The sequence below is a fragment of the Ptychodera flava genome, chromosome 22 (genome assembly GCF_041260155.1).
Source record: "Ptychodera flava strain L36383 chromosome 22, AS_Pfla_20210202, whole genome shotgun sequence".
NCBI lineage: Eukaryota > Metazoa > Hemichordata > Enteropneusta > Ptychoderidae > Ptychodera > Ptychodera flava.
Genome location: NC_091949.1, coordinates 11,657,116 through 11,684,969, shown reverse-complemented (window position 1 = coordinate 11,684,969; position 27,854 = coordinate 11,657,116). Strand labels below are relative to the sequence as shown.

Here is a 27,854-nt window from a genome sequence, read left to right as displayed (position 1 = left end):
GCTGTGCCGATACCCCATAACAGAACAATCGTTTTCGCTACAGAATTAAGACAGTTCTTCATACAGGGAGAAAACAAACGTAAAGAGGGGATAACAGCGGGTAAGGTAAGATAAATTTGAACGACGATCAGTCGTAAGATCTTGAGGAGCATTTTGAGACATCGAACACGCATGTATACACCAGCGTAGCTAACGCGGGCCGGGGCATGCATGTGTTGGTGTATGGTAGTCGAGGTATCGAAACTTCATACAAAATGGCGTCGCTGTATATGCCATTATAACGAAGCTCGTGATCAGTGAAATACGGATGCCTTCCCGTTCTGAAGCGCCCTTTTCAAGAACAAAACGACAGTGTTTCATCTGTCACATTTACGTTTCGATGACCATGAGCTGCGTAAGTCGTGTTGTTTTCGCGTTTTAAGAGAGTTTCGATGGGTTTATAACTTGAGAATTTCATGGCTGTTGACTATCACAGTAATATAAATAGTACCACAAATTACATCTGTTGTGAACAATAAGTACGGAGATACGTCACGCACTGTATTTGGACCGTCAAAGGGGAAATTCACAGATGTCGGGAGTTAGTAGAAAATAAGCAAAGTTTTGTAATCTCCTATACATGCTATTGGAACCATGCAGTTACAGCATAATCCTGGTGGTGGGTCACGAACTTTTATAATGTTGTGAGTTTGATAAAAAACAAAACAAAAACTAAATGGCAGCGTTCCTAGTGATTTATAAAGTGCACGCAAGTACACAGGTCCATCCATTGTAGCTTTATATACGAATATATGTCTGAATGCTACAGTAATGCTTCTAATGAATACCTCGGTCCCATAATTGTTAGTTTTTGTTTGTTTACATTGAAATAAAAACAACATCAATAAATCCAAAAAAACTGTATCTGAACTGCATATACACCTGTAGATTTTCATCACACAAAAACTGGACAGCAAAAGTGATGCTACTACTTCAATCTGCAATCCAGTTTGGAAGTTTGATAATATTTATTTGTTTTGAAATAATCTAGGAAACAGTAAAACACCCCCCCCCAAAAAAAACCAAAAAACCAAAAAACAAAGACAAAAAATAAAAACAAAACAAGCAGTTCAATTTTCCAAAAGTAAGGTTGTAGAAGTACCTCTCTTGATCGTTAACTGAACATATTGCCACTGCCTACACTGCGTTCATTAAGCACTGGCTTTCCATTACTATATATGTCTGTGATGCAAAAGGTAACTTCAGATCATATGACCTTTGCACCAATCCAAAATTGATTTTGTTAACGAGAAGATCAATAATGTGTACAGGTTCATGTCGTAAATTTTACATGATTCGATCGTAATTTAAAGAGAAAACAATATGTTTTGATTGCGTAGCTCTATAAATCCTTACATCTTGTAATGTACTTTTAACTACTCTATTATACCTTTCACCATCATAGTTTTGCCCAAAACCATTGTTATCATTAGCAACTTTGGACCAGTAAAGAGGGAATAGGGTGGACAGGTTACAGGGAAAGAGAATGAATTAAAGTCTTGTGGTGAGAGGGTAGAAGATTTGAGGCTGTTTGATATTATTATTATTATTATTGTTTATTTCTGATATAATTATCCATATACAAAAACAGATAAATAAAAAGTAAATGACAGAAAAGGAGTTAAAAAATCCAATTACGCAAGTTTTTCCATAATTTACAATATGTGAAAATGCAAAAATTTAGAACTGCTGAAATAAGGGGGTTGTCAGAGATATGCAGTCTACTGAGAAAACCCACTGACTTTTTTCTAAACACTCCATTGAAAGTAACCCTTTTTGTTCTAAGGTGTCAATATGCACAATCGCCAAAATTCAGTTGAAAAAACCATGTGACCTTTAAATCTTAATATGGACTCCTCCTCTCTACTTCAGTGCTCCCTTTAAACTTATGAACTTGGCTTTGCTGTTTTCCTAATGCTGCACAATAGGCAAACAAAAATCTGCTTTTTTTATACATTGCAAATGTCTCTTTGAAAATTACTTTTTTATTGCATTGATGTCATATTTGTCAATCGATATCACATGTCTACTTTTCACTTCCTACAGTAAATTTTAAATTTTAGTATTTATTTTTATTTGTTATATTTTTTGTTTGGTCATTTATCTTTCTTTTGTACATCATTTTTTCATTCATTTATTCAGTCATTTCATACCTAACCTAAACGGTTGTTACATACACAAATAGATTCGTATCTGCACACATTGTGGCAGTTTAATGCATCTGCAGTGGCTTAAGTAAGGAACAACAGCAATACGTACATTAATCTGGACTTTAATTCCAACATTTTGTATCAACAGGTTGACAATTATTTGCATGTACCGAGTTGCTTTGATGTGAAAAATGACAATAAAAGTGCAGCTGCTCATTTACTACATGCAGTTGTGGTAATGAGAATAAATTTGCCATGAATGCAGCATTTTTAATGGTAGACCTTGTGGTGTCTTTCATTGGCAGCCAACATGAGACGTACACATCTAAGACATCACCTCTGACCCATAGAATAGACTCTTTTTGCTATTATAAAATGGGATCAGACTCTCAATATTATCAATGCTGGTGTAAGTTAATATCTATTCAAACCAATTACATCTACAGGGGTTCTATACTCATGAGTTGGTGTGATTTTGGGGAAAAATCTACCAATTTTTTTTGAAAATGAATAACAATCTGAATCATAGTTAAATGTGTACACACGAGAACAATGGGTTCTTCCATCAAATGGTATTAATCAGTACTTTTTTAATAAATAAATAAATGCAAACATACCCCCTAGGATAGTGTTGAATTATTCTATAGTTCAGCCCAGGACAAGAAATTCTTTAGTATTGCATAAATATATATTAATGAAAGTGAGACTGCATAGTCAACATGAGCCTCTGTATATGATATTCACTTACAGTATATAACATACAGGCTGCCAAGTTTATACTATAGGCTTTTGGGGAATTCCATGACTACAATTCTAGATTTAGTTTACCCTTGAACTTTAACTTATAATTCAAGGGTAGTTGGGTCTTGTGTAGGATGGCATACATTGTACAGACCGGTACATGTACCATTTTGATGTGTGTTTCTGATCGAGTTTGTATTGAAAGATGACTTATGGAAAGGCGGAACTGACCTTTCATTGACCCATGAGTAGCTTGTTCTGACACAACCTGAACCATTGGTCAGTATAATATCGGAGCAACTTTGGAGCACAAACTTTTACTGTATAGATACACACAGATAACAGTCAAGCAAATATCTACATTGGTACAACCACAAAAATTTTGTTCAGTGCATTATGCTGTTGCTAGGGAAAGGTGCATTTAATATAGGTCAGTGTAATTTTTTAGTTGCTACAATATTGCCTCCAAAGGGTAACTACAGTCATTAGTTTCATGCAGTATTTGCTTTTAAAAATTTAAGGTCCATGTCTTTCAGAACAATTCCAGAGAGTGTTCTGTGATGTCAGAAAAATGAGAAAAAAGATGATTTTCTGTATGTACATTGTATTCAGTATGTTTAGTGTCAGCCATTATTGAGAAAAAAAAATATACCGCGGCATATCACTTGTTCTTTGTACGTGTATCTATAATTGTCTAAGCCTGAGGGGTTACCTATTGTTTTGTCATGACTGTATCTGTGCCCTGCTGCAAGTTTTGTACAGTATATTTATCTAAATTTATGCTTACTGAATGTACAATTAGCAAAGATGAAAGTAAGCTAATTTTCTTAGAGCATTGATCATCCTAAAGTAAATTACTGTCTTAAGGTGAAGTACTACGAATTACGTCAAAATTAGGTTGTGGTGTCATTTTCTTGAAACTTTGCACAAATATTCTTGGAAGTTGTGCAAGTGCAAAAATGAAATAAAAAATAGGGGTCACCACGCTCGTTTCCATGGAAACGGACGTTAAAATGGCATCGTTAGAAATAAATAAAAATGATATAATTCACTTAAACTAAAGAAAGCAATTATAAAACGCTTAGCAAATGAGTTAATTTTAATAAATACCAAGAATTAAGATCCATATCTATCGAATGTATAGTTTTCATGATGTTTGGGGTTTGGGGCTAGGGGTTCAAAATATGACAAGGTTAAAGGTCACATGTATTTCTAAGAGACTGGGTCAAAAAATTAGGTAAAAGCGCAATTTCAACAATGACAGGTGATGTTAAATACATGCGCTACAAAATAACCCATTTGCGGCAGGCTGGAGTTAAATCTGCGCAGAAATGTTCTAAAGCGTGTGCGCGTCCGAATTCGTCGCCCTTTACCTTAAACAATGTTGTAGTCAAAGGAACAGTACTAGCAGCTGCTAACAGCTACCCATTGACAATATTTTTGATAATTTTTTCGTTCTTTTGTGTATATTTAATATCTTGTTATCCTTCTGGAAGTTTGTTAAATATAAATATGAACCATACAAAATCAGTGCATCACTTACAGTATGCAAGTCATTTTTGACAAATTAAGTTTAATCCAGACTAATTCTCATTCATCGACTGTATTATGAACATTACCCACTGCCATCATGTGACGACCAGTTGAACAGTATAATGTGACAGGAATTTGGAATAGAACAAGAAACTTTTTACAAACAGAACAAAAACAGCGGTTATAGCTTATGGAGATTATTCCTCTTATCATTATAGTTTGACCCAAATGTATTGCCATAAATAGTGAGAGTGGACCACTTTACTCCGAATTAGGGGTGAACAGGTTGATGTAAGTTAGGTCGTGACTGTTGCAGAAAAATGCCAAAAACTGCACAGTCAGAATATTTTCACCAAATTTCCTATTTGTTGAAGCATTTTAATATCCAAGCTTCTCCAAAAGTAAATTAAGATCTGATGAGACTACTGATGTGTAAAATTTTCCTGAAAATAGGAACAGTTGAATTTGGTTTTCTAGGAATTATGTAATCCTATCAAAAGAGTCAAATTTGCTGATATTCTGGACACATACATCCTGATTATGATAACAATAAAATATTACTATTGTAGTACATGAAATAGTTTACAGTTAACAGGAGTTTTCTACAAACTCTTTTGCAATTTGGTTCCTCATTGTCAGGGTTGGTATGATACAGCATGACTTTCCCAACTTCCTCTTGTTTTGTCCTATTTGATAATACAGAAATGGAAATAAAAACTATTGTTTCTCACATTTTCTAGTCAAGACAAATCATGAAACATTTCTTTTTTACGTTTCGGCTCAAAAACCAATAATTTTATGACATTGAATGCCAAGTGAGTGTAAGGATCATGTATTACTGGCATTAATATTGTTTCAAATTTGATCAAATTGTTATAATTATATGCACAAAAGTGTAAAAGTAGTTGTGTGAAGAACACAGTACTGTCCCTTTGGATGATTTTTTCACTAATTTTGTATTTAACATCCTTCATATAGTTTCTTGTATTCAGTTTATTGACTCAGTCTTTACATGTTTAGACTATTGTGTTATTGTTGACAAGTGAATTCTGGTCCCAACTAAAATTCAAACGTAAACAATAACAGTACGTTCTATGCGTACCTGTGTTGATGTTGTGTTGACATGCTAAAAGAAGTAGGAGTTTCATTATGCTTTAGGGAGTACCAGTTGACATAAAAAACAAAGATATGTAAATGTTACAGCTACTGTAATGATGGGGTCATTCAGTATTATAGGTACTACCATAGACAGTAGAGGGAGGGGAGAGTTAGACAATCACCTGACCTCTACTGTCTGTGGTACTACTGTACTTAGCTGATTGTCAACTGAACAAAATTGTATGTACATGCAAAACTTTACAACACTTTTGATCTTATTATGTAATTTTTTTAAATTCATTCAAAAGTGTAACTTTTTTCAATTTATTCAAAAGTTTAACTTAACAACCCAAGAGAATGGTTCTGCTTAAAAGACAAAACATCCATACAGTTTCATATTAAAACAAACAGCCAAATTAAACATCTTTTAAAAATTGGTGTTTTAATTTTATTGTATGTTACTATGATTTGTTGATTGTTGTGTACAAAAATCAGTATTATGTGCACATTAGTAACATCGTTCTATGTGAGAAATATCATAGAAATAACGGGCGACGCGCTGACCATTAATGTTTATTTGTTGGCAAGGGCGAGAGAAAAGCCAAAAATTAACGGGCGAGGCTTGCCAAGCCCATTAATTGGCTTTCCTAAAGCCCGCGCCCATAAATAAACGTTAATGGTCAGAGCGGAGTCTGTTATTTCCATTATATTATCAGTGAACCCAAGAAAACAGTCAAAATTTCCAAAAATTTCAGGAGTGGACGACAACTAGGCCCCAGAAACTGAGCAATATACGACGCACTGTCACGTGCGCTGTAAAAATTTGGCAAATCCGGAGATGTTTTCAGAAAAAAGTATCTCAACTTGACCTACAAGTGCTCCATTTTATTTTGTGATTGATTATGATTTAGTTTGAGCTGTAGAGTTACGATACTTTGAGTTGTTAATCTTATTATTCATATTCACGGGCATGTAAACAAACCATTACTGTGTATTTGTGGTCAGTCACGTGGTCCAGCACGACCAATCAAAATGCGACAGGCAGGGCATGGTAATATAATATCATTTATATGTACATGTATATATAAAATACAGTACAGTTGTACGTTTTTCTAAAATTTATGTAGTTGTTAAGAATTTAGAAGTTTAGTTAATTTTGGATGCTTTCTAAACTTTCTATAATTTTTCAATATTTTTGATAATTGTACACAAGATTAATATGTCTAAAAAAAATGGGATCGACTCTTGTAATGTTTGGATTTTGTATGTGTGAAGGGTACCCCCTAGAATATAGGAGGTGTACCCCCTAGGATTGTGATGAATTGCAATATGACAGCTCAGCTGCAGTGCTATAGATATACACTGATAAGATGACTAAAATTCTAAACTTGACCTGTCACAGTGAAAAATGATTCCCCTCTCAACATTATCCTAATACAACTGCTGTTTTGTCTTTTCATCAGCTGAAATAGTTTGCAGATTGTCACTGTGGTCTGACATGGCAGGTACAGTTACAACTGTACGTCATTGAAGGTTTACTGTAGCTATCATGTGATGTCGACATCTACCATAGCCAGTAGAGGGGAGGATCGCCCCTCTACTCTTCCACCATTGCTATGATATCACACAAACACCATCCTTGGAAGAATGATGCTGAAAGGGTATAAAAAATGACCACAGCACAGCAGGTCATAATACATGCATCTTTTGTAATGTAAAGGTCACAGGATATGGATTTGATGTCATCCAGTATAATTATATGGCCCAGGCAATTCCATGAGCCAAAGTGCATTCTGGGATAGGGAATCCCCGCAATTGAGGTCTAAATTTAGTAACAAGAGACTGATGATGTCATCAAATGTTGGGCTTGAATAGACGACAGCCACATACCAAAGCAACACGGATACTTGTAATGTCATGTTCATGTGATTCTCAAACTGTCTTGACTAATTCTTGACATATATAAAAGGTAAGTCTGTGTTTTAAGTCGAAGACTTTAGACTTAAAACGAACTTGGAGAACATTCCATGGATTTCAAAGGAGATATTGCTGCTATAAATTTACACAAAGAGTGATGACACCATATGTGTACATTCCCACCTTAGCTTAATTAAGTGTGAGCCTTGTCATGGACACCTTGGCAGAAAACTGGTGTTAGACACGCAACATGTACATGGTACCATTTATTTAAACACCTGTTCCCTTCATTAAATGTACATCATGGTGTATTTGTGAATTTTAAAACCTCTATCTTTTATCATCATTTTAATTAGCAGTGTTGTCTTTTTCACTGTTCAGTGATAGTTTGTGTGTTTATTTGACATTTGCTAATGTTTCTGTCCCCTACTGCCGGCCTGTAGTTTGCGAACCATCAAATGAAGCATTCATGTTTGTGGTTCGAAGTTGTATCTTCATAGATTTATAAATTCTATCTCTTCTGGTTTGCCATCTTAGCAAATCTCATGTGCTTCCTGCTGACTCAAACATGCTCTCTTTTGACTCAAAAACATTTCACATATTACATAAATACTGATTCAAGGAAATTTCAAGAATTCCTGAATTGACTCAACAAATTCAGGAATCATAACAGTTAGAGGGCACTGCTGATTTATTTGCATACACACAGGATTATCAGAGGAAATTCATTATTAACCTTTGAATGGTGTAATTTTTCCCACCAAAATTTTGGTGCAACATTATACCACTACCAATTTTTTATGAATTTTTCTGTAATTTTTTTGATAATTTTAGACCAAATAGACATCGCATTTTAATGGGTACAGTTTGTCATCAAAATTTTGCAAAAACTGAAAAGAAATTGACTAGAGTGAGTATGATTTACGTAGGCAACAAAAATTGACTTTGGCACTCAAAGGGTTAACTGTAGAATGGATGTCGCTGTCACCCTCAGAATCAGAATATTCATATGGCTTGCAATCCAATTCACTTGTGATTGATGCCCTTGCCTGTCAAATGGCTACTCTGTGCTTTATCAATAGATTGTCAGCTATACTGATACACCCAATACTGTGGTAAGCTCATACTCATAGAGCAGCTGTCATAATGACAGTTGTTTGAACAGGGCAAAAATACACTTGAAAGAAAAAGACAAAGTTCATGATTTCTTTGAAGTGGATCCATGTGAGTGACTTTACAAAAGCATGTAGGTATAATAAATGCTTTAGCCCTCACAATAATGGTATACCCATTCCCCAGTACATCACTTCGTCTCACTGATGAAACCTTTTTTCAAAATGCCAATGGGAGAAAAATTATCCATCTGTTGCCAGGAAACCTCTTGCTAATACCTTTTATGTCAAAAAGCATTGTTTTCTGCCGCTATAAATGATCATGCTAAAAAGTTAGAAGTAAGAAGAAAAAAATTGTAAAGGTAGTTCAACAATGTGTTACAGCTTTCTGTATAGATTTGTGGTTTTCCACTCAATTTCAGAAATGCTAGAACAGTCTTTTCTGAATCTGAAACATTTGATAGAAATAAATTGGCTTTTTATGAGAGATTCATGATTCCAATTCTTTTCTAAAGTACATTGGAGATCTTAATAACGCATTTGATATTACCATAGTATGCTTCTGTGTATTGTATAGTGTATTGGTATAACTGATATGATGTCAAATGTTTTCACAAAGCGCTCTTTCAATGGCATAAACGTATTGGTGTATCTAATATTGTAATGTTGTATCTCAATGATAATGAACACATAAAGTAAAAAGGTATCCAAACATTGTTTGCACATAAAAACCCATTCAGGTTTGCATTTGATGTATAGTGCTGAAATAATATGAAAAAAATTTGGTGACTATGGCAAAGTTAGAGAACTTTTATAGTGTCGTATTTAATTAAAATCTATCAAGATATTGTTTTAGTAAGAGTAGCAAATTTGGTAAATTAGATTTATGGGGCTAGATTAGTCTGTCAATATTGTCAGTAATGTTTTTAATTTTGTGCAGTGTTGTGTTTTTCATTCAGTGATTACATGTACAGTGGTATTTCTATGGTGTTTAAAATCTTGTATGGTATGATATCAAGTTGAAATTTGATTGCCCCTTTATTGCAGACAAAAACTGAACACTTCTGCAGGCTGAAAGGTGTGGTTGCGACCTGGGATAGGGTCAAAAGTCGTGAACTTTATACCCAGCGTGGTTTTTTTTCCTGTTGCTGATCTTGATAAGGTATCAGCACTATGACAGAAGAGCAGACCGATTCGATAGAGATTCCGGTTGACATGATGAATGAAATGATTGCAAATGGGGACATCGTAGCGGCAACCACAGATATCAGTATGCTGGAGTCTATGACACAGGCAAACGACCAAGAGGATAGACCGTATTTGCGGATTTTAACACAGCCTAAATCGGTAAGTTGACATGGTTAAATTTCGGCAAGTCTTGATGTTTTGTGACCCCAATCTCATCCAATAATGCGGACGGAAATTTTATAGGCACATGCGAAATAGGTAGTTGATTCCTGTGGAAAGCAAGACCTTAACATGCATATCTTGACCCACAATAAATCTGCAGTGCTTGTCTGCATGTTTCAGTTTTAGATGACTTCTGTAGACATTTTACAACAGTACAGTGAAGCGTGGCGATACTTTGAACCCAGTTCAACAACGCATGGTTTCAAAGTCATACTCTAAGTTTTATGGTCATCCATAAACATTTTCAAAATGTACACACAGAATGTACATGTGGTAATACCTTTTCATTCTAAGAATGCCAAATGAGTATTTTAAGATAATTTCAAGCTTTTGTGTAACAAGGAAATTCAAAAGCGAGCCCTTTACAATAGTCGAGTTTTGAAGACACCTCACAAATGTAAATATTTGTCAGCGTAATTGTTTATGCAAACTTGTCCATGCCTGTTTCTGGCAGCTTTGCTCATCCACCTTGTTAAGATGTTAATGTTTTAATGCTCTTGTCTTAAATGAAAGTGTGCTTCCAAGGTACTGAAAAAAGGTGTTCTCCTGAGGAAATGTATTGTTCAGTGAGTCTGAAGGCAATTATGTACGCGTGTTTTGAATCAGATATTGACTACCGGCTCACCGGGGTCATGAACCAGGAAATGCCTTTGTTTGAGGATCTGTGTACACCGGAGCTGGCTTTCATTAACATCTAAAATCACCATGAATGGACCAGATAGTATGATATCGTGACTGGGAAATGAACAGAGCATAAATGCTGTGCATGACAATCAAAGTGTAACTATTGAATGTGTCGATAAGATAGGAAACTCTTTGGAAAAGTAGAAGCGTTGATGATTGAAACAGTTCCCAGTCATTTTAAGGCATTTTGTTTCCTCTTGACCCTGTTTTGTTTCCACGTTGTCCCAACACTCGTTTCTTGTTTACTTGTTAAAAAATAGCTATCAGTACTACTTCCTTGAATCAAGTCAGCTTTGATCTTAAAAATAAATGTAAATAAATAAGTAAATGTATAAATAAATAAGTATAGGATAAAGCCCGAGTACGAGGGCTCTTCTGGTATATAAAGTCCAACCAAACGATAAAATGTCGAGGCTGCAGGCCGAGACATTTTATCGTAGGGTTGGACTTTATATACCAGAAGAGCCCGAGTACGAGGGTTTTATCCGACTTAAAAACTATCGCCCCTAACTGATATATTTTCGTTTTCAATGTGTTTACGTCAACCGTCCCCTTTGTCAATGTAACATGTTTAGGATATGAATTAAAACTTTTATTTGTGAAATAGCCTTCCAATGTAATGGAACATCCTATAAATGCCCTAGGGCACATTAGTTTATGTTTGTACCACCGCAGATTTTGTGTTGCAGCTGGTTTCCGCTTTGTTACCAAATTTGAATATTAGCAAAAAGACGTACCAGATGTCTACAGAATATGACATGTTCACTTTTGATTGGACAGTACTTTACTACAGCGCTGTCATTGGTTTCTGGAATTTGGTGACCAAGGCTTTAGGAGTAAATAAAACACTCTGAATTGAGCACTCTGATTGGTCAATCAACAGTAGATAGTTTTTAATGTAAATATTTGCATGATACATAAAGAAAAAAATAAAATTATTAATACTGTACTTTTTCCATTCATCAAAAACATTCATGTGCTATGTAATACATTCAATTTGAGAACAACTTTACCTGTTCCGAAAGACCTTGATTTTATTTCCTTCAGGAATTCCCATTTATTTTTATTGCATAAGGAAGGTACATATGATTATATTTTTTCAAGTGGTCAAAAATGTATCTTCTCTAAAGTTGATGTGTATTTCTTCTTTTTTCTCTATAGCGAGGATTTAGATTCCGATATGGATGCGAGGGTGGTTCACACGGTGGCTTGCCAGGTGCTGACAGTGAGAAGGGGAGGAGAACATTTCCAGCAATAGAGGTTTGTAGTTAACCCTTTCAGACATTCCACCACCGGCTAAGTAGACATTATTTGTGTTGATGTTGTTGATATAATATAATATACATGGTGTAGTAACTTTCGCCGTAGACTGAACGCTTTCGACGTAGACTGAACATGGGTCATGGTGTCACTTGTATATTTTGGCATAGATTGTGAAGCTAAATAAGGGTTTCCAGAGGGTTGTTTACATAAGCAGATTACAATGTGTAAAATATGATTTTATTAATCATAATCATAATTTATTGATAATCATAATTATAACAACAATGGGGTTTCCAGAAGGTATTTACACAAAATAGACGACATTGTTTGTAAAAAAGCAAGATTTTATTATTCTGTAACATTCATATTAATAATTTATCAATATTCATAATTAATTTTTGATCATAACTGGAAAAATCAACACAAATAGGTAATGTCTAATTAGGCTTTGATTCCATGTGGTATAGTCCCATTGTTTACAATAGCATGGTGGTCTGTCATTGTGACAAATTGGGTTTAAGTCATTTTGCATTCATCCGTAAATGTTACATGTTGTGTTAGTATGTTAGATAATTTGAATGATTATTTCCCTGAATACCTATGTTTTCAGAAATTTAAGTCTAGATTTTGAATGGAAAGTGTTGAAAAAATTATCGCTAAAGTTAATATAGGAGCACGTAACACAATTATTGTGTCAAGTTTCACTGAAAATACTGAAGAGCTACAATAGATGATCTTTCATGCAACTAAAATTTCTTCCATGAAATCAAGGTATTATCCTCTTTACTGTCATATCAATTTTAGTTTTGTGAAATTAATTTTCATTTTAGTTTTTAAAGTTGGTTGAATTGTAATTTTTAAAGGGTTGAGAAATAGAATATAGATTGAAAATTGAAAATGTTCATGCAAGAGTTGTTGTATGTTTGACTTCCAGATTTGTAACTTCAGAGGCACTGCACGTGTAGTGGTCAGCCTTGTAACAAACGACGACATTCCAAGACCACACGCTCACAGTCTTGTAGGAAAACAGTGTAATAATGGAATGTGTACTGTACAGGTTGGACCAAAAGATATGTCTGCAAGGTAGTGTACATAGAATGTTTAGAGGGGAAGCTGTAATTTTTGAAAATTAATACTGATTGGTTTTTTTGTAAAACAAAGACATTATCTCATTCTCCTGGAAATCATGTTGCGATACAAAATATTAAACTTACCAATTCAATGTATTTTACATGATATGCAGTGTTTTGTTGACGAATGAATTCTAATCCATGTTAAAATTCACTTTTCAACAAAAACGTGAAGCATTGCATCCAAACAGGCTATTCTAGCAAATTGAAATTGTTATGTTTGGAGTAGAAAAGAGTATTGTATTTTACAACCAGAAAAAAAGCACAAGGAATAGAGTTATGATATTTATTGGCACATACATTGTACAACAGAAAGCTAATTTTCTCATTTTAGAAATTGGCTACTCACAAGTCAACAAGTGTTCAGGGGAGGCATCAATGTCCATGTACATTTAGTGTACATCTTTACATTCTCCATGTTTGAGTGATGCCTATTTTGAGTGATGTCTATTTTTCTCCATCTGGCTACCAATCTGTGAATGATATCAATTATAAGGCTGTCACAGTTTGATATTAGACCCAAGTCTACTTCCTCACAGCTCCATATCAGATAAACATTGTGTTGCTATGTTCTCCTGCCCACAATACTGTATCTAGGTGCATCCAAGGTCAGTGACCTGGCATAGCCAATGTGAGCCCTTGGTTTTTACTGTGCAATGCAAGTGGTCTTTCTCACTCAAGTTGTTGAGTTGACATCAAAATTTGAGCAAGGATGTGTAGCAAAAGAGGTGCTTTGAGCAAGTCTAATCTATACCAAGCAACTTGTCAAGACTGATCCTAGCTTCAAAGTCTTGTGGTTCAATTCTAATATTGAAACATATCGTATTCATTCACTTTCAACTTCACCAGTTTCCCAAACCTCGGCATCAGGCATGTGACAAAGAAAATGGTTCCGCAGGTGGTCAAAGAGAGAATCCTGGAATCTGACAAACTCTTCCGGGAGCTTGTGCCTCAAGATTATCGGAACAAAGCACCTCTGACACCGGAAGATGCTGATAAAATTGCCAAGGAGCAGGCAGGTGAAATGGACTTGACTGTGGTGAGACTTTGTTTCCAGGCTTATATCCAAGACAGTGAGGGTAACTACACCAGACCGTTGGATCCAGTCGTGTCTGATCCAGTTTTTGACAGCAGTAAGTTTATACATGTTTATGTATCAGATTCTAATTCACACCAAAATTGTAGGTTTCCTAATGTTGTCTAGGTACCTACCAGACAGAAAGATCTTTCATTTGATGATGTAATGCTCATTTCCTTACTTTTTCAGATCTTCCAATCTGATCTAGGTATCAGGATGCAATTATCAAAGCAGGTCACTTTATGGTAGAATGTGCAAGGGGACACATTATTAAAAACTAAATTTTTTTTATGAAAATTTTCTGGGCTGTTGCTTGTGTAGACTCATTTTGAAGCGTGTGGAGTAATTTAAGTTTTCACCATTTTGTGTTTATAAAAATCAGACTGTTAATTTTCCCCAAAGAGTTAACACAGGGTGTGCAGCCATTTTGAATTTCTAATATTGGTAAATTTACGTACTTTCTTACTCTGTTCTTGAAATTTGCAGTTTCTGTAATTCTTTTTAGTTTCATACTTAGTCTTGTTTTTTTAGCAATTCAACTTCAAATAAAGGCTGAACTTCATAGTTGTTGTCGATAAAACTAAACAAATATTTTGTCCCTTCTTGTATGCTCCAGAAAACAATTGCATTGATTTTAAAATACCAAACTGATGCCACCTTCATGATTTTATCCAACACAGAGGCACCAAATGCTTCACAGTTGAAAATTTGTCGCATGGACAGATCTGCAGGCAGCTGTGTTGGCGGTGATGAGGTCTACTTGCTCTGTGACAAAGTTCAGAAGGATGACATCGAAGTCCGCTTCTTTGAAGAGGGTGGAAATTGGGAAGCTCTTGGTGATTTCGGACCCACAGATGTCCACAGACAGGTAAACAAATTGAAGCACAGATTTCTGTCTTCCTCTGTGTTCAGGGCAGATTCAATTGTCTATTTTGTAGTTTTCCAACTCTATTCATTCAAGCACATGTTTGACATAGTTTGTGTCCAAAATGTCATCTTAAGTATTGCACTGTTCTGCTCTTTACACTGCCCATACTCATTTGTAAATACCCTAATGGTTGCGTTGGCATATTTATTTTGGCATATTTGCTTGTTTAGCTGGATTGTTAACCTCAAGTTAGCAAAAAATGCAGCTTGCAAAATTCCTCATAGAAGTCACGGCTTAAAAGTCAGAGAATATTCAATTCCCGCCTGTCAAGTTCCTGAAATTCAAATGCAACTATCATGATAATCAGGTGTAAGACATCTGAGTTATGTTTGAAAATTTTGAAGTTGCAAAAATTGTTTTGAAATCCTGAAGTTGCAAAACTATTTTGCTTTAGATTTTGATATGACTTCAAGTAAGAATTTTACATCACTTCTATCGGTCTTTGTGATAATAATGAAGAAAATCGAAAATAAACAATTCCAACATATTTTTCCAAGCAGAAACATTTGCAACCCTGTAGAGTGATTTGTTCGTGTTAGTCATGAAATGCACAAATGTAATCAGTGTTTCTCTCTTCATTTCTTTGTAGTTTGCCATTGTTTTCAAAACCCCAAAGTATCGGAATATAGCCATTGATAAACCGGTGTGTGTATTTGTACAACTGAGAAGAAAATCTGACAAGGAAGTCAGCGAGCCCAAGCCCTTCACATATCACCCACAACAGTTTGGTAAGTCCAAGAAGAATGCCATTAAAATTCTAGTATTCTTAACTTTTGAAACATTTTTTCAGTTATTTTTAGTCCATGCAGATGAAGTTACAAACTTAAAAAATTAACAATTGGATGCTATGACAGATTTATTATCAATTGTCAAGTGACTGTACAGTTTCAATCTAAACTTTTTGAACTGATCTTAGAGTTGAAAAACCAGACAAAAAGTTTGGCTGAACTGACAAACCAGATGTTTTATCTTCAAGAGGATATCGAGAAGCAAAGTGAAATATTTTGTATTACATCACCTGCATCTTTCGCTTCAACAGACAAGGAAGAGGTTGGCCGCAAAAGGAAGAAGACAGTCCCATTCTTTGGCGATCACTTCGGGGGAGGTTCTGGCGGATCATCATTCAGCGGGGCAACTGGGGGTTTCTCTGGATACCATGGAGGTACTCCAGGTGGTGGCATAGGTGGTTCTGGAGGAGGTAGCTTCCCCATGGGAGGAAGCTTCCAAGGTTTTGGCACTGGTGGAGTACCACAAGGTATGAGAACAGCTATTGCTATCATGTAAATTTAGTCAAGTTTTCCTCAATGTGGTGATGCAAGGATATGCAAATGATTGGTTTTGAAAAGTCAAACTTCATGACTTTAAAGTTATTTATTTTCTTCATTAATTTGAGAAATTAGCCAAAAATATCATACAGGTATAAAGAAAATTTTGTAACTTACTCATGACACAAAAGAAAATCTGTGCTTTGGAAACATTGGTTAAATTTCTGTTCATTTTGTTGCAGGCTTACAGTTTGGACAAATGGATGGGCAAATAGGCATGCAGACAGGGGGACAGATTGGAGGACAGATGAGTGGTCAGATGGGTAGCCAGGTTGGAAGTCAGATATACAGTCAAATGGGCAGTCAAACAGGATCTCAGATGGGTGGTCAGGCATATGGAAATCAGTATCAGCCTCCCAGTGAGCAACCAGGCAGAACACTGATTTCAAGGTCAGTTCAAGGTTACGTGCCCATGATGCCACAGGATTTCAAGCGAGAGAAAAGAAGCCGCGATTACTCTGACCATGATGATGACATATGCATTGACTATGATGATGACCTTTGTACTGATGCTGCCCCCTTCACAGATGAAGAAGTACTTTCAGAAAAGTTAGCGAAAACGAAACTTGGAAGTGAATTCGTATCTGGGAAGATTGTTCAACCGTACAGAGGGGACAGAGTGTATGAGAGCTACTCAGAAACTAAAGTGAAAACTCTTGAGCAGGACAGAGAGTCAACCAAAGTAGAAATCGTGAAATCAACAACAGGTGAAATATCTTTTAATGACAAATGAAATCTTGCAACAACATAAACTGAAATGGGTTGATGGATATTTTGTTGAAGATGTTTTCAAGTTACTGTAGTATTATATAGTGGTTCAGTTATTGTCTTCAGTTTATTTGAAATTTACAATTTACCATTATAAAATACCAGTAGGGTTAATACAACTATTTCAAGTATATGTGTAAGCTAGTTTAGGTAATGTTAAATTTTCCCTACTGTTCATATATACTGTCCTTAGTATTAACATGATTTGGGCGTCAACAAGTAAATCTGTGGTTCAAAGTTCACCTCTTGACCTCTTGACCTTAGGGAAAGACATAAAAGAAAAGCAATTTATAGAAATTGGAGCAAAAAAAATTAGGCTGTAGGGCTCCTTGTATACAGAATAATTCATATGAGATTGTTTAAAGACATTTTGAAGGTCATTTTTAGGAGGGCTGCGAGAGTATGATACAACCCTAAAACTGACACCATCGTTAACTGAAAAGTTTTGTGTGATCACATTTAATGTCTACACCAAGAAATATTCACTATTTGAAGTAACTTCAGTGAGAGAGATGCTTAAGGAAGAGATTGTGTGTAGCCCGACTATATTCTTAGCAACTTACATTGTGTAGATACAGACAGCTTGCATTAATCATGAGTAACCTAGGGAATCATGAGAGTTATGGTTTGGGAAAGAGTACATAGCTAGAGGCTCCTTAGAAGAAAACTTACTTTGTATCTTCGTATTGTTAAGTTTCACACTGGTCAATTGTGTTAGCATAAATTTCATTATACTTTTGTAAATTCAAGTCATAATTTTATTAGGTGGATAAACAATGTCTTCAATGTTTTTCTGCAGATTCTCAAGCACAGACAGAACCACTGCCCCCGCCTTCGGTACAATTGAATGCATCTGTGCTGGAGTTGGCTGAAAGGACATCAGCTGCGTTACAGGACTATGCCATATCTGGTGATGTCAAGATCCTGTTGGCTGTGCAAAGACACCTTACGGCAGTACAAGATGAAAATGGCGACACGTTAGTATTCAATTCTGATTGCGTGATGTACCTAGGCTTTATTCTTGTGTTGCTTTCCAACTAGACTTTTGGACAGCAGAATTGCTGTCAAGGTATTTGCAGTGGCATAGCCTTTGACAAAACAGATCAGTTCAATTCTACCTTGACTGTCAAAAGACCAGATAAATGCAAAACAGAGATGTGGTGTTTACCTTTATTTCATCTGAACTTCATCCATGTCCTTACAGCGTATGGATGATTTAAATTTAAGTGACTTTGAACTTGATAGTACAGAAAGGATGCTGAAATGAAAATGTATATGGATTTAATACTTTCTTCCCCTTGCCAAGTATATTGGTCTATCCCAAGCTTTTGAAAATGTTTACTGTGTACCAAGGTCAGGGGGCAACAAGTGTAAATTGTATGCCCTCACCAGTATTTGTAACTAAGGATTGATTGATAGCTATTAAAGTGAAATTTCTCACTCTGTACTGCAAACCAGTGACGTCATCTCATTACACAAGTAGATATGGAAGGTTTTGATCAGATGTTCCATGATTTGGCTTGCTTTCAGAGCTTTACATCTGGCCATCATTCACGGCAGAGTTCAAGTCATCCACAGTTTGCTCAGTGTCATCATCAGCATACCAAAACAGAAAATTACCAACCAGTACAACAACCTTCGACAGGTAAGGAAGGATTAAGTCATGAAACCTTTTATACAGCCATCAAAAACAGAAAGAGGGACCTTTATTAGGTAGTGAAATAAATTTTATGGGTGTGATTTTGATAACAATTTATTTTTCTTGAATGAAAGATGGCAGATTGTTGTTGTTCTGTGCTACTGGGTTCTCTGTGATTTTAAGCATACAGAAAAACTGAAATTGAGGAATGAAAAATTCTGAATTTGCTCTCAAAGTGTAATTTAAAAATCTTTCACTGTATAAATCAAGGATTATCGTTGCGACGCATTATGTGCCCTTAACTAACATTTCTGTCTTCTTTGAGTCTATTTAATGGAAATTTCTGAAAATATCTGTTAGTAGGGTCTATACCAACTCATGTAATATTTCAGCTTAAAGGCCATATTTTACTTATCAAATGAAAATCCAAGCAAGGAACAATCAGCATAAACTATTTTTTTGGTCTTCCAACTTTTGATAGACGCCGTTGCACTTAGCCGTGATCACAGGACAACCACAGGCTGTTGAGCTGTTACTCCGTTGTGGTGCTGACACGGCGATCCTTGACCGCAATGGAAACACCGCCGCTCACCTCGCTGCTCAGCTGGGAAGTGTGGATTGCATGAATGTGCTGCTGAGGCAACCCAGAGAACTGAAAAACGGAAAGAGATTCCCAGAACTTGAGATCATGAATTATGAAGGTTTGTTTTAATTTCTTGACAATGTGGCACAGAGTATTTATTTATGTGGAGTGGTTGATCTGTTAAAGCTGCAATTTTCAATCCCAGGTTTTTGCATTAGTGGAGTTCTCCTCCCAGGCAAACACTTGGCCAGTACGATGTTTGATTTCTATAACATTAATTACACAAACTGATCTCAACCTTCTGGCACCTTTTGCTAATCCTGCAAACAGAGTTTATACAAGCGTTTGAACGATGGTCGGTTCAAATCGCTAACAGTCATTAATTCCCCACAACCAACGCTTGAATTTCCTAAAAATCGTCTTCCAGTCGTGTGAGAATTTTAATATAACCACAGAGTTTGATCGGCAGCAGCTTTGCGCTGACCGCTTGGCAGTCTGTCTGCATTTTGCGGATGGAAAAAAACTAAAAAGTGGTATTTTCTGGAGCGTGTGCCCACGTGTTGCCTGTTTGGTGTCCTCTTACACAATGAACGCCGCCATAGCTTCGCGCCCTTTTAAAGGGACGCCCCATGTTTAAGTCTGTCAACATTGACTGAAGTATGTGATTACTGCTGAACAGATGGACAGCTCCATAAGCTAGAACTTTAGATGTCTTCCCAGAATTTTTGTTGTGTCTGTAATTTCTGTAATTTCTTGTTCTACTCCCCCAAATCATGTCAAAATCCTTGGCATTGAACATCAATACAGCCTTCATGTGTGTATGGTTCCATGTTATCTTTAACAACTTATTTTCAGTCAAGACTGAAATTTATTTGCATTAATCATGAGTAACCTAGGAAGTCTAATATTGTAAAAGTGCATCATATTGCAAGGGTAATATTTTGTATTTTAATAAGCTTTAGGGAGAAAAATAAGAAGTGTTTGTTTTATAAAACAAAACTGATGAAAATATTATCAAAAGTCACAGCTATTGACCTTTTTAGGAAAGTACCTTCGGAAATTTAACCTGTTCATAAACATGGTTTAGCCCAACCTCATTGTTTTCAATGATGAGTCTGGGCTTGTGTACAGACAAATAGGGATGTAATGACATAGTCTAGATGAGTTCATATTACATAAAAAAAATAGCAGCTTGTGTAACCATTGTGTCGTTCTGGTTCGGCAGAAAATTGTAACAACTTGGAAAAAGATTGACAGTATAGATGTGTAGTGATCAATGCATGTATACGTGAAATGCATGTCACGGTACTACTGCAGTAAATAGTATCATGGTAATTTCAGGGGAAAAAAGCATTGATTTCCTGTTTATGAATGCAGCTCAGTAAAAAAGACACCACACTTCCTCTTTTTCATCTTTCCAAGCCCTGATTTGAGTTTGAAAGGCAGTCTGAGAAATGAGACCATGTCTGACCTTTTCTTTGTTTACAGGATTCACAGCACTTCAGAGCGCCGTAAAAGCAGGCAGTTTGAACTGTGTTAGGGCATTGGTAAATGTCGGCGCAAGTGTCAATGAACAGGTAAGTAGATGCTAAACAGCGATCTACATAGTCTTATCAAAGACGCCAGAGAAATGAATGGGAAATTCTTGAGTTGTCAATAAATTTTAAATTTTTCAGTGACAACAACCTTTGTACTGGAGTTTATAAGTCCCCACCCCCCATTAGTTTTGATATATTTCACAGGCATATTATGTTTGCACATGCCATCACTCAAGTTCTGAGATTAAGAAATAATTTACTTTGTGTAAACGTACAATGTATGGTTGGTACATCAGTCAATATAGCAGCTAAAACATGTTTTCAGGAAATTTGCAACAAGAAACTAGAGATAAATGAAATTCATGTAACGTACAATGTTCATGTAATCTGATGATCACTTTTGACAGATTACCAAAACTACTGTACAGAGAAAACTCAACAAAAAAACATATGCATGTCAGCAAATATATGTACATGTGACTAAAAAGATAAAGAATATAATTATAATTATAAATATAATTATAATTGTATTTTTATGTACATTAAAGCTGTCATGTGTTTTCTCACAAAAGGAAGGTGCTCATGAAAAAGTACCAAGTGGTATTATAGTGGTGCATTTATAGAGGTGTATGCATATCACGTATGTAGGTATGTGTATGTGTATGTGTGTGTGTGTGTGTGTGTATGTATGTACCGGTATGAATGTATGTATGTATTTATGTGTGCATATGTATAAGTATGCATGCATGTATGAATACATGCATGATGATTTTGATGGTTATTATTTTTTCACCACTGGGGGTGATTTTTTCATGTAGTAATTTCTCTGAATAAATACATTTTCAGGATGGTAAGAGTGGACACACAGCCTTACATCACGCTGTGGAGACAGAGAACCTAGCAATCATTGGCTACTTAATCCTTGAAGCACAAGCTGACATCCATGCACCGAACTTCGCTGGTGACACACCGCTGCATGTCGCGAGTGGACGTGGCTTGCTCAGCGTGGCTGCTCTGCTAGTGGCTGCTGGTGCCGATCCCACCGTTGAAAATTACGAACCTATTGATGAAGATGAAGAAGAACAGGAGGATGAGAAAGACAAAGACACAGCTTCTGAGGAGGAGCAAGTAGTGGTTGGTCAAACACCGCTGGATTTAGCTGTTGATAGACAGGTAAGACAATGGTTAAACATTTCACTGAGGAATAAGTGGGCAAAAGTTTTAGTTTTTCATAGGAATGCATGTAGAAATATTAAATATGCAGTTAGAAAGTGTTAATTTCACACCTTTAATTAATCCTATAATTAATTTGCATCTGTTTGTTTTTTCAGATGATGAACATCTTGAAAGGTGAACCTTACTGCCCTTCATCACGAATTCCACCGACCCGTGTCAGAGAAGGACAGCCACTACAGACGCGGGAGAAGTCGTTTGGCTCTCATTTATCCAGTGACCATGGTTACCACTCTGTCTCCCATTCTACTGATACAGCCCTGTCTTCAACATACACCAGTTACATGTCTGGTAAGTCGATGAAAAATCAGCTAATCCTGCTTTGCGTTCAGTGCATTTTACCAATATATGGAAAACAGTGGATGCACAGATCATTCCAAGGGTTCGTTTGAGAGGGGAGGAAGCAGAACACTACCTCAGAAAGGGGAGGGAGGTCACAGAAATGTAAGGCTATACACAGTGCAACCTGTCCTTATGGACACCTCACTAAGCAGGACATCTCTTTATTAAGGACAGATTTATCAAACCAAAAGTTGCACTTTGAATATAATTTCACTTGTCTATTAATGACACATCTATATTAAGGACACTTTTTCCTTTCCTGAAGGCGTCCTTAATGGACAGGTTTTACTGTACCATATTTGTACAGAATTTTTCATTGTCTTGAAAACGTCTTTTAATGTGTTGAGATTTCATAGTCTCTAATACTCACTGAAACTTGGCGTAAGTTAGGTATATATATGTCAAAACATGTAATAAAAATGCAATGTATGTAGCTATTCGCTTACCGAAGGGGTGTATCTTCTAGATTGTTGACAGAAAGTTTGTCAAAAAGTGGAAAGTAGATTCCATTTGATGCAAGAAATGATCTTGTGAATCTGTTTGTGTTTATATGTTTGCAACTAACGCCTGACAGAGTCAATCCTGTTATTATAATTTTGGTACATTTTTCACATCCCTTTGTCCAGGCAACATAAGTAAGCTGGATGCAGGCGTTTATCAGAAGCTTGCCAAGTTGCTGGATCCAGAAGAGCACTACAGGGACTGGATTAGCTTGGCTGATAGACTTGGACTTGGAAGTATGATTAATGTGTTCAAGTTGACCAAGAGTCCCACCAAGACAGTGCTTGACAACTATGATGTAAGTATTATGAGAGTAATAATCAAATTGTACCCTCTGTGAATTTTGATTTCAACTTTTTGTGTTGAAAAAATCCTGAGAAAGTAGGTGTAATCTTGGGCTGACCCCGAGCCCATCAGAAAATATAATACATTGTACTATTGATGACAGGAAATGTACCTCTAAAACCGATTCATAAATTGGTCACACAATGAAATGTGAAAGAAACAGACCAATCAAACAACGTTTTGAGAGCTGCAGGCAGCTCCCTTATCTTTAACATGGTAACAGTCTCTATGTCTGAAGTTGTTTCCTTTCCAAATAAACAAATATGACCATACCTCCTAGGATAATGTTATATGGTAATATGGCAGCATATGAAATTTGTATTCGTCACTTCTCATCAGCATGTCATTTTTAATTTTATTCTGGGCAATCTTTCAAATGTTTCAGGAAAAGTAAAATTACAAAGTTTTCTGCAGTTGTGTTTCTGAGACATTCTCTCCTGTTGGTTTATTTGCACAATAATTATGAATGATTGCTTTGCCAAATTTACCTTATTGAATATCTGCCATATTTTTGTAGGCCATAGGAGGTACCATTGAAGAACTGATGAAAGTGCTTCAGGGTTTGAAGAGGATGGATGCCCTCAAGGTGATAGAAGATGCCGGATTTGCCTTGCCTGTACCGGTCATTTTGGAAGAACCAGGTGAGCATAGTTGGTGTTTTGTTCTTCATTACATGCCATGTATATTGAATGTTATGCGCTCCATAGCATTCAATGATAACTTGCTGATGACGTCACGGGCCGCATAGTCATCACTTGACTGAAAGTGAACTGGAACTATACATCTTGGACTTGACTACTTTGGGATTTGAAAATGATGTTTTACATAGGAAACATGGTTTTCAGAAAATTATGTAAAAAAAAAATCAACAGACGGTATAACAGTGATTTAAATATATCAGTGCATTGTTTGATGATGAAAATCATTCTGTTTTTTACGGATTTCATCTAACATGGAAATAAAACATATGACTGTGACTTACAAATAAAACCAAACATTTTGAGTGAAAACTATGTAAGAGAGGCATGTAATAAAAACATTATAGCCCAAACATGGGACTATGTACCCTTGATGCAGGAGACCATTTGCCCTCGTCACATTGAGCAAATAAACAAATGCACTTGGGCACATGGTCCCTTGTTAGGGCTAGAATATATATGATCACAGCTCATGTACAAAAGACTGAAGATGAATACTGGTTGAAAATATGTAGGCCAGGAAGAAAACATTTCAGGAAAATTTTCTGTTGAATTTGCAGCATGCAGTTAACAATATAGCAGTTTTGTTTTTATTTTATTCAATCTATTTGACAAGTGAACAGGTTCAAGGCCCAAATTCTTATAGCCTAATAAACGACTTCCAAAGCACACAATGTACAAAGAAACAAACATAAAACTAACCTATACCAAACAAAAGTTTAAAGAATTGATATTTACATATCATAGACATAGACATAGTTGATACTATGGCCATTGGTACAGGAGCTTCTGGACCAGTTTTCAAAGATTTTCAAGTAATATTTGTGTTGTCGCTTTTTCTTCAAGGCTCTGAGACAGCGGTTACAACAAAGGGAGCACCTTCTGATTCTTGTGAGAGTGGACTTGGCTCCATCCAACAGTCAATGGTCTCCACCAATCAGAGTCAAGTGCCAGGGATGACGACGTTGCCTAGCGACAGCAAATCAGAACATCTGACAGGTGCCAATCAGACTGCTGACGTCCACTGATTCCTCCTCTGTCTTATTGGCCCCAAGCATCCCAAATATCTGAACTATTGAGAAAGCCAATTTGAGAATATTTAAATTGAAATTGACATGATATGTCCCTGTCATTGCTAATGTAGCATTCACTACAATGGAAGTAATTATTAAAATTCGTGACGGTCATCATTTCTCAGAAAAATGTCAATATATGAGGAATGAATAACATATTTCATTGCAGAGTTGTATTTGATTTTCATAACACAGAACTTTAAATGTTTTATCCTACCCTCACATTCTGTTGTTGTTTGTATTTTGTCACTTAAACTTCATCTTTTCAAAAAAGTTTCCTAGTGAAAAGAACAAAACCATGATTGGTTTGAAAGACATGAGTTGATCTCATTCAGTATGTAGTATATCACAGGAATCAAATGTCTTGTGTCCTTTTTTCCAGAAAATATGTTGCACTACTGTAGTGTTCTCTGATGTAGTGTTGAGAAATTCACCATATTTCTAAAATTCAGAGCAGGTATTATTCAGAAAGGTGTTAGAGTGAAGGTAGTTTGGTGTCTGAAACATTGAACCTCCTTTGAAGCCCGTGAAAATAAAATTTAGGGCTACCATATTAAAGCAAAGTTTTGGAACAGCTCAGTGCCTGATCTTGAAATATATCTGTCTTGTATCATGACAGAATGGAGGGATGGTTATGCAGCAAAGTTGGAGAGTACAATAGAATGTAATTTGTATACTTAGTGGTACGTCTAGTAATGTGTTACTTTCAAGCCCTCCATTTTCCTGATTGCTTTATAATATGCTTGTGTTTTCATTATTTCATGCTAATCAGGATCAAAGCCCCTGATTGGGTGTAACTAGACTTATTATGCATTCAAGTGTACTCTTAACCAATCAGTACATCAGTTTCAAACAGAGAAGAGTTACATAAAAAAATGTGAAATAATTATTGCACACAGTAAAAACAGACTGTGCATGGAACTTAATACCGAAAATAAATTTATAAGATTTTCAAAGAGTTTATCTGACCTGTTGAATTGTTCATATTTTTGCATATTAAAATGTCATATTTTGTCACTTGTTTGTTGTTTTTTCAAGTTTCCAGATATCCAGGAACTCATCATTTTTTACGCTATTCAGTGAAATTTATTCTCTGTACAATAAAAATGGAATGACCTGTTCATGCTACTTCTGATAAAATTGTCCATCAGTTGTAGTCAGGTTTGTTTTTGCAAGTAGTTTTGGGAAGGAGGAATTAGTTTACTTTGAAAGGAAGAATTTATCGTGAGTATTTATCAGGAAAATGATGATTTCATCTTTCAACCTATGTTTTTGAATGTACATTGAGCTTGCCATGGATATTTTACAGATACTCTCCTTTGTAGCAATTTTCTGACCAACTGCCTTGTTGTGTTCTTCTTTTTCACATATTCTTGACAGTTTTGTCACATTTTAGTCAATTTTCTGTTTTAATTATTTTGTCATAAAGGTGAGAGAAGAGTTTAATTTGCTTTACGTGGTGGCAAATTTAAATTATGAACAGAAAATATAGTATTATATGTGCATGCAAAGGTATATTTTCTGAATCTTGGGGACTGTTATGTGGGATTGCACAATATAACTAAATTGAAGCTATAGACTCCATGTTGTATCACAGTTCATTGTTTGAACCTTTCATACCCATCATCTTTTATAGTTAAGAGCTGGATTTATAAACTCTGCATAGCCTTATTCACTTATTGTCAACATTTTGACCAGTGCTCTTATGTTTAATACTGCTGTTTCTCTCCACTAACACTAAGGATGAAAAACTGGCTGTGAAACAGTACAGTGAAACATTCATTGGTATTTGAAAATTGTGAATGCTATTGCTTAGAAGTAGTAATATAGTTCGCTTGCAAGCTCTTGCAGACGATGTACATTTGTTTGATTGAAAGTACTTTCTAAATAAATATCTAAAGTATTTAAGACTAGCTTAGATATTCCATCTACTGTCTAGCTTTTTTCTGCTGTGGGAGCTCTACATTCTTCATATCTGAAATATTTGAAACTTTCTCTTACAAAACACTCAAACTTCTGAAAGTACTGCCTGTGCATTGGCTGTGTTCTCTCACAAGTGCTGTGACAAGCGCCCTCAGTAATACGAAATACAAATCTTTTGTTTTTGATTGTACGCACTGTCTGTGCACTTAATATAGCATGCAAGAATATGCTTGAAACAATTTTTCCATCATAAAACTAGAAAAACCCCTTTTATCACCGGTGCAAGAAACAGTTTGAAATATTTATCACAGCATGATGATATATATAGCTTTCAATCTCTGATGCTTGACTAAGAAACCAATTTGCCATCACATTATTTTCTGATAGCACCTCGGTAACATGGAGAACGTGCGTACGGACTGTCCAGATGAAGGCTGTAGGTCTACTTTGCAGCACTGTATTCACTCTGAGAGCATTGAGAAGTAAAGGAAATTGGCTGTATGACAACAGTCTAACCAGAGACCTTCCACCTACAATGTTTGCAGGGACTACAGTTTAACCTTCAAGGTGGAGTGATCGTCAAAAGTGAGACTTAAAAACCCTTTTACCACCATGGTTTGTCCCAAATACATTGTTTTCTATGGTAAAGTTGGACTTGTATACAGGGAACTGGGGGTGAAAGGGTTAAACTTTTGCTCAAACTTTCCTAAATGAAACTTTCAACCATTCTCTTACCAAATCATAAATAAAAATTAGCGAAATGTGAAATTTGTAGGCTTTGACAACAACGACCACTGAAACAA

At 35.8% G+C, this 27,854-nt stretch overlaps 1 protein-coding gene across 2 annotated transcripts; it reads left to right on the top strand.

Annotated features, from left to right (window-relative positions):
* On the top strand, positions 1-27,046 carry LOC139122681 (nuclear factor NF-kappa-B p105 subunit-like). 2 transcript variants are annotated; one of them, XM_070688291.1, is made up of 18 exons: positions 1-100; positions 9,638-9,937; positions 11,846-11,944; positions 12,882-13,030; positions 13,927-14,210; positions 14,836-15,023; positions 15,673-15,811; positions 16,123-16,338; positions 16,591-17,115; positions 17,976-18,153; positions 18,707-18,821; positions 19,297-19,516; positions 20,887-20,975; positions 21,783-22,109; positions 22,268-22,460; positions 23,138-23,310; positions 23,875-23,998; positions 24,902-27,046. In XM_070688291.1, the coding sequence occupies exons 2-18, from the start codon at positions 9,764-9,766 to the stop codon at positions 25,081-25,083; spliced, it is 3,375 nt and encodes a 1,124-aa protein (XP_070544392.1). In that variant the 5' UTR covers positions 1-100; positions 9,638-9,763; the 3' UTR covers positions 25,084-27,046. The 2 variants fall into 2 exon arrangements, with proteins under 2 accessions (XP_070544392.1, XP_070544393.1); XM_070688292.1 differs by lacking the exon at positions 1-100 and adding an exon at positions 7,405-7,530.
* Positions 27,047-27,854: the final 808 nt, after the last annotated feature.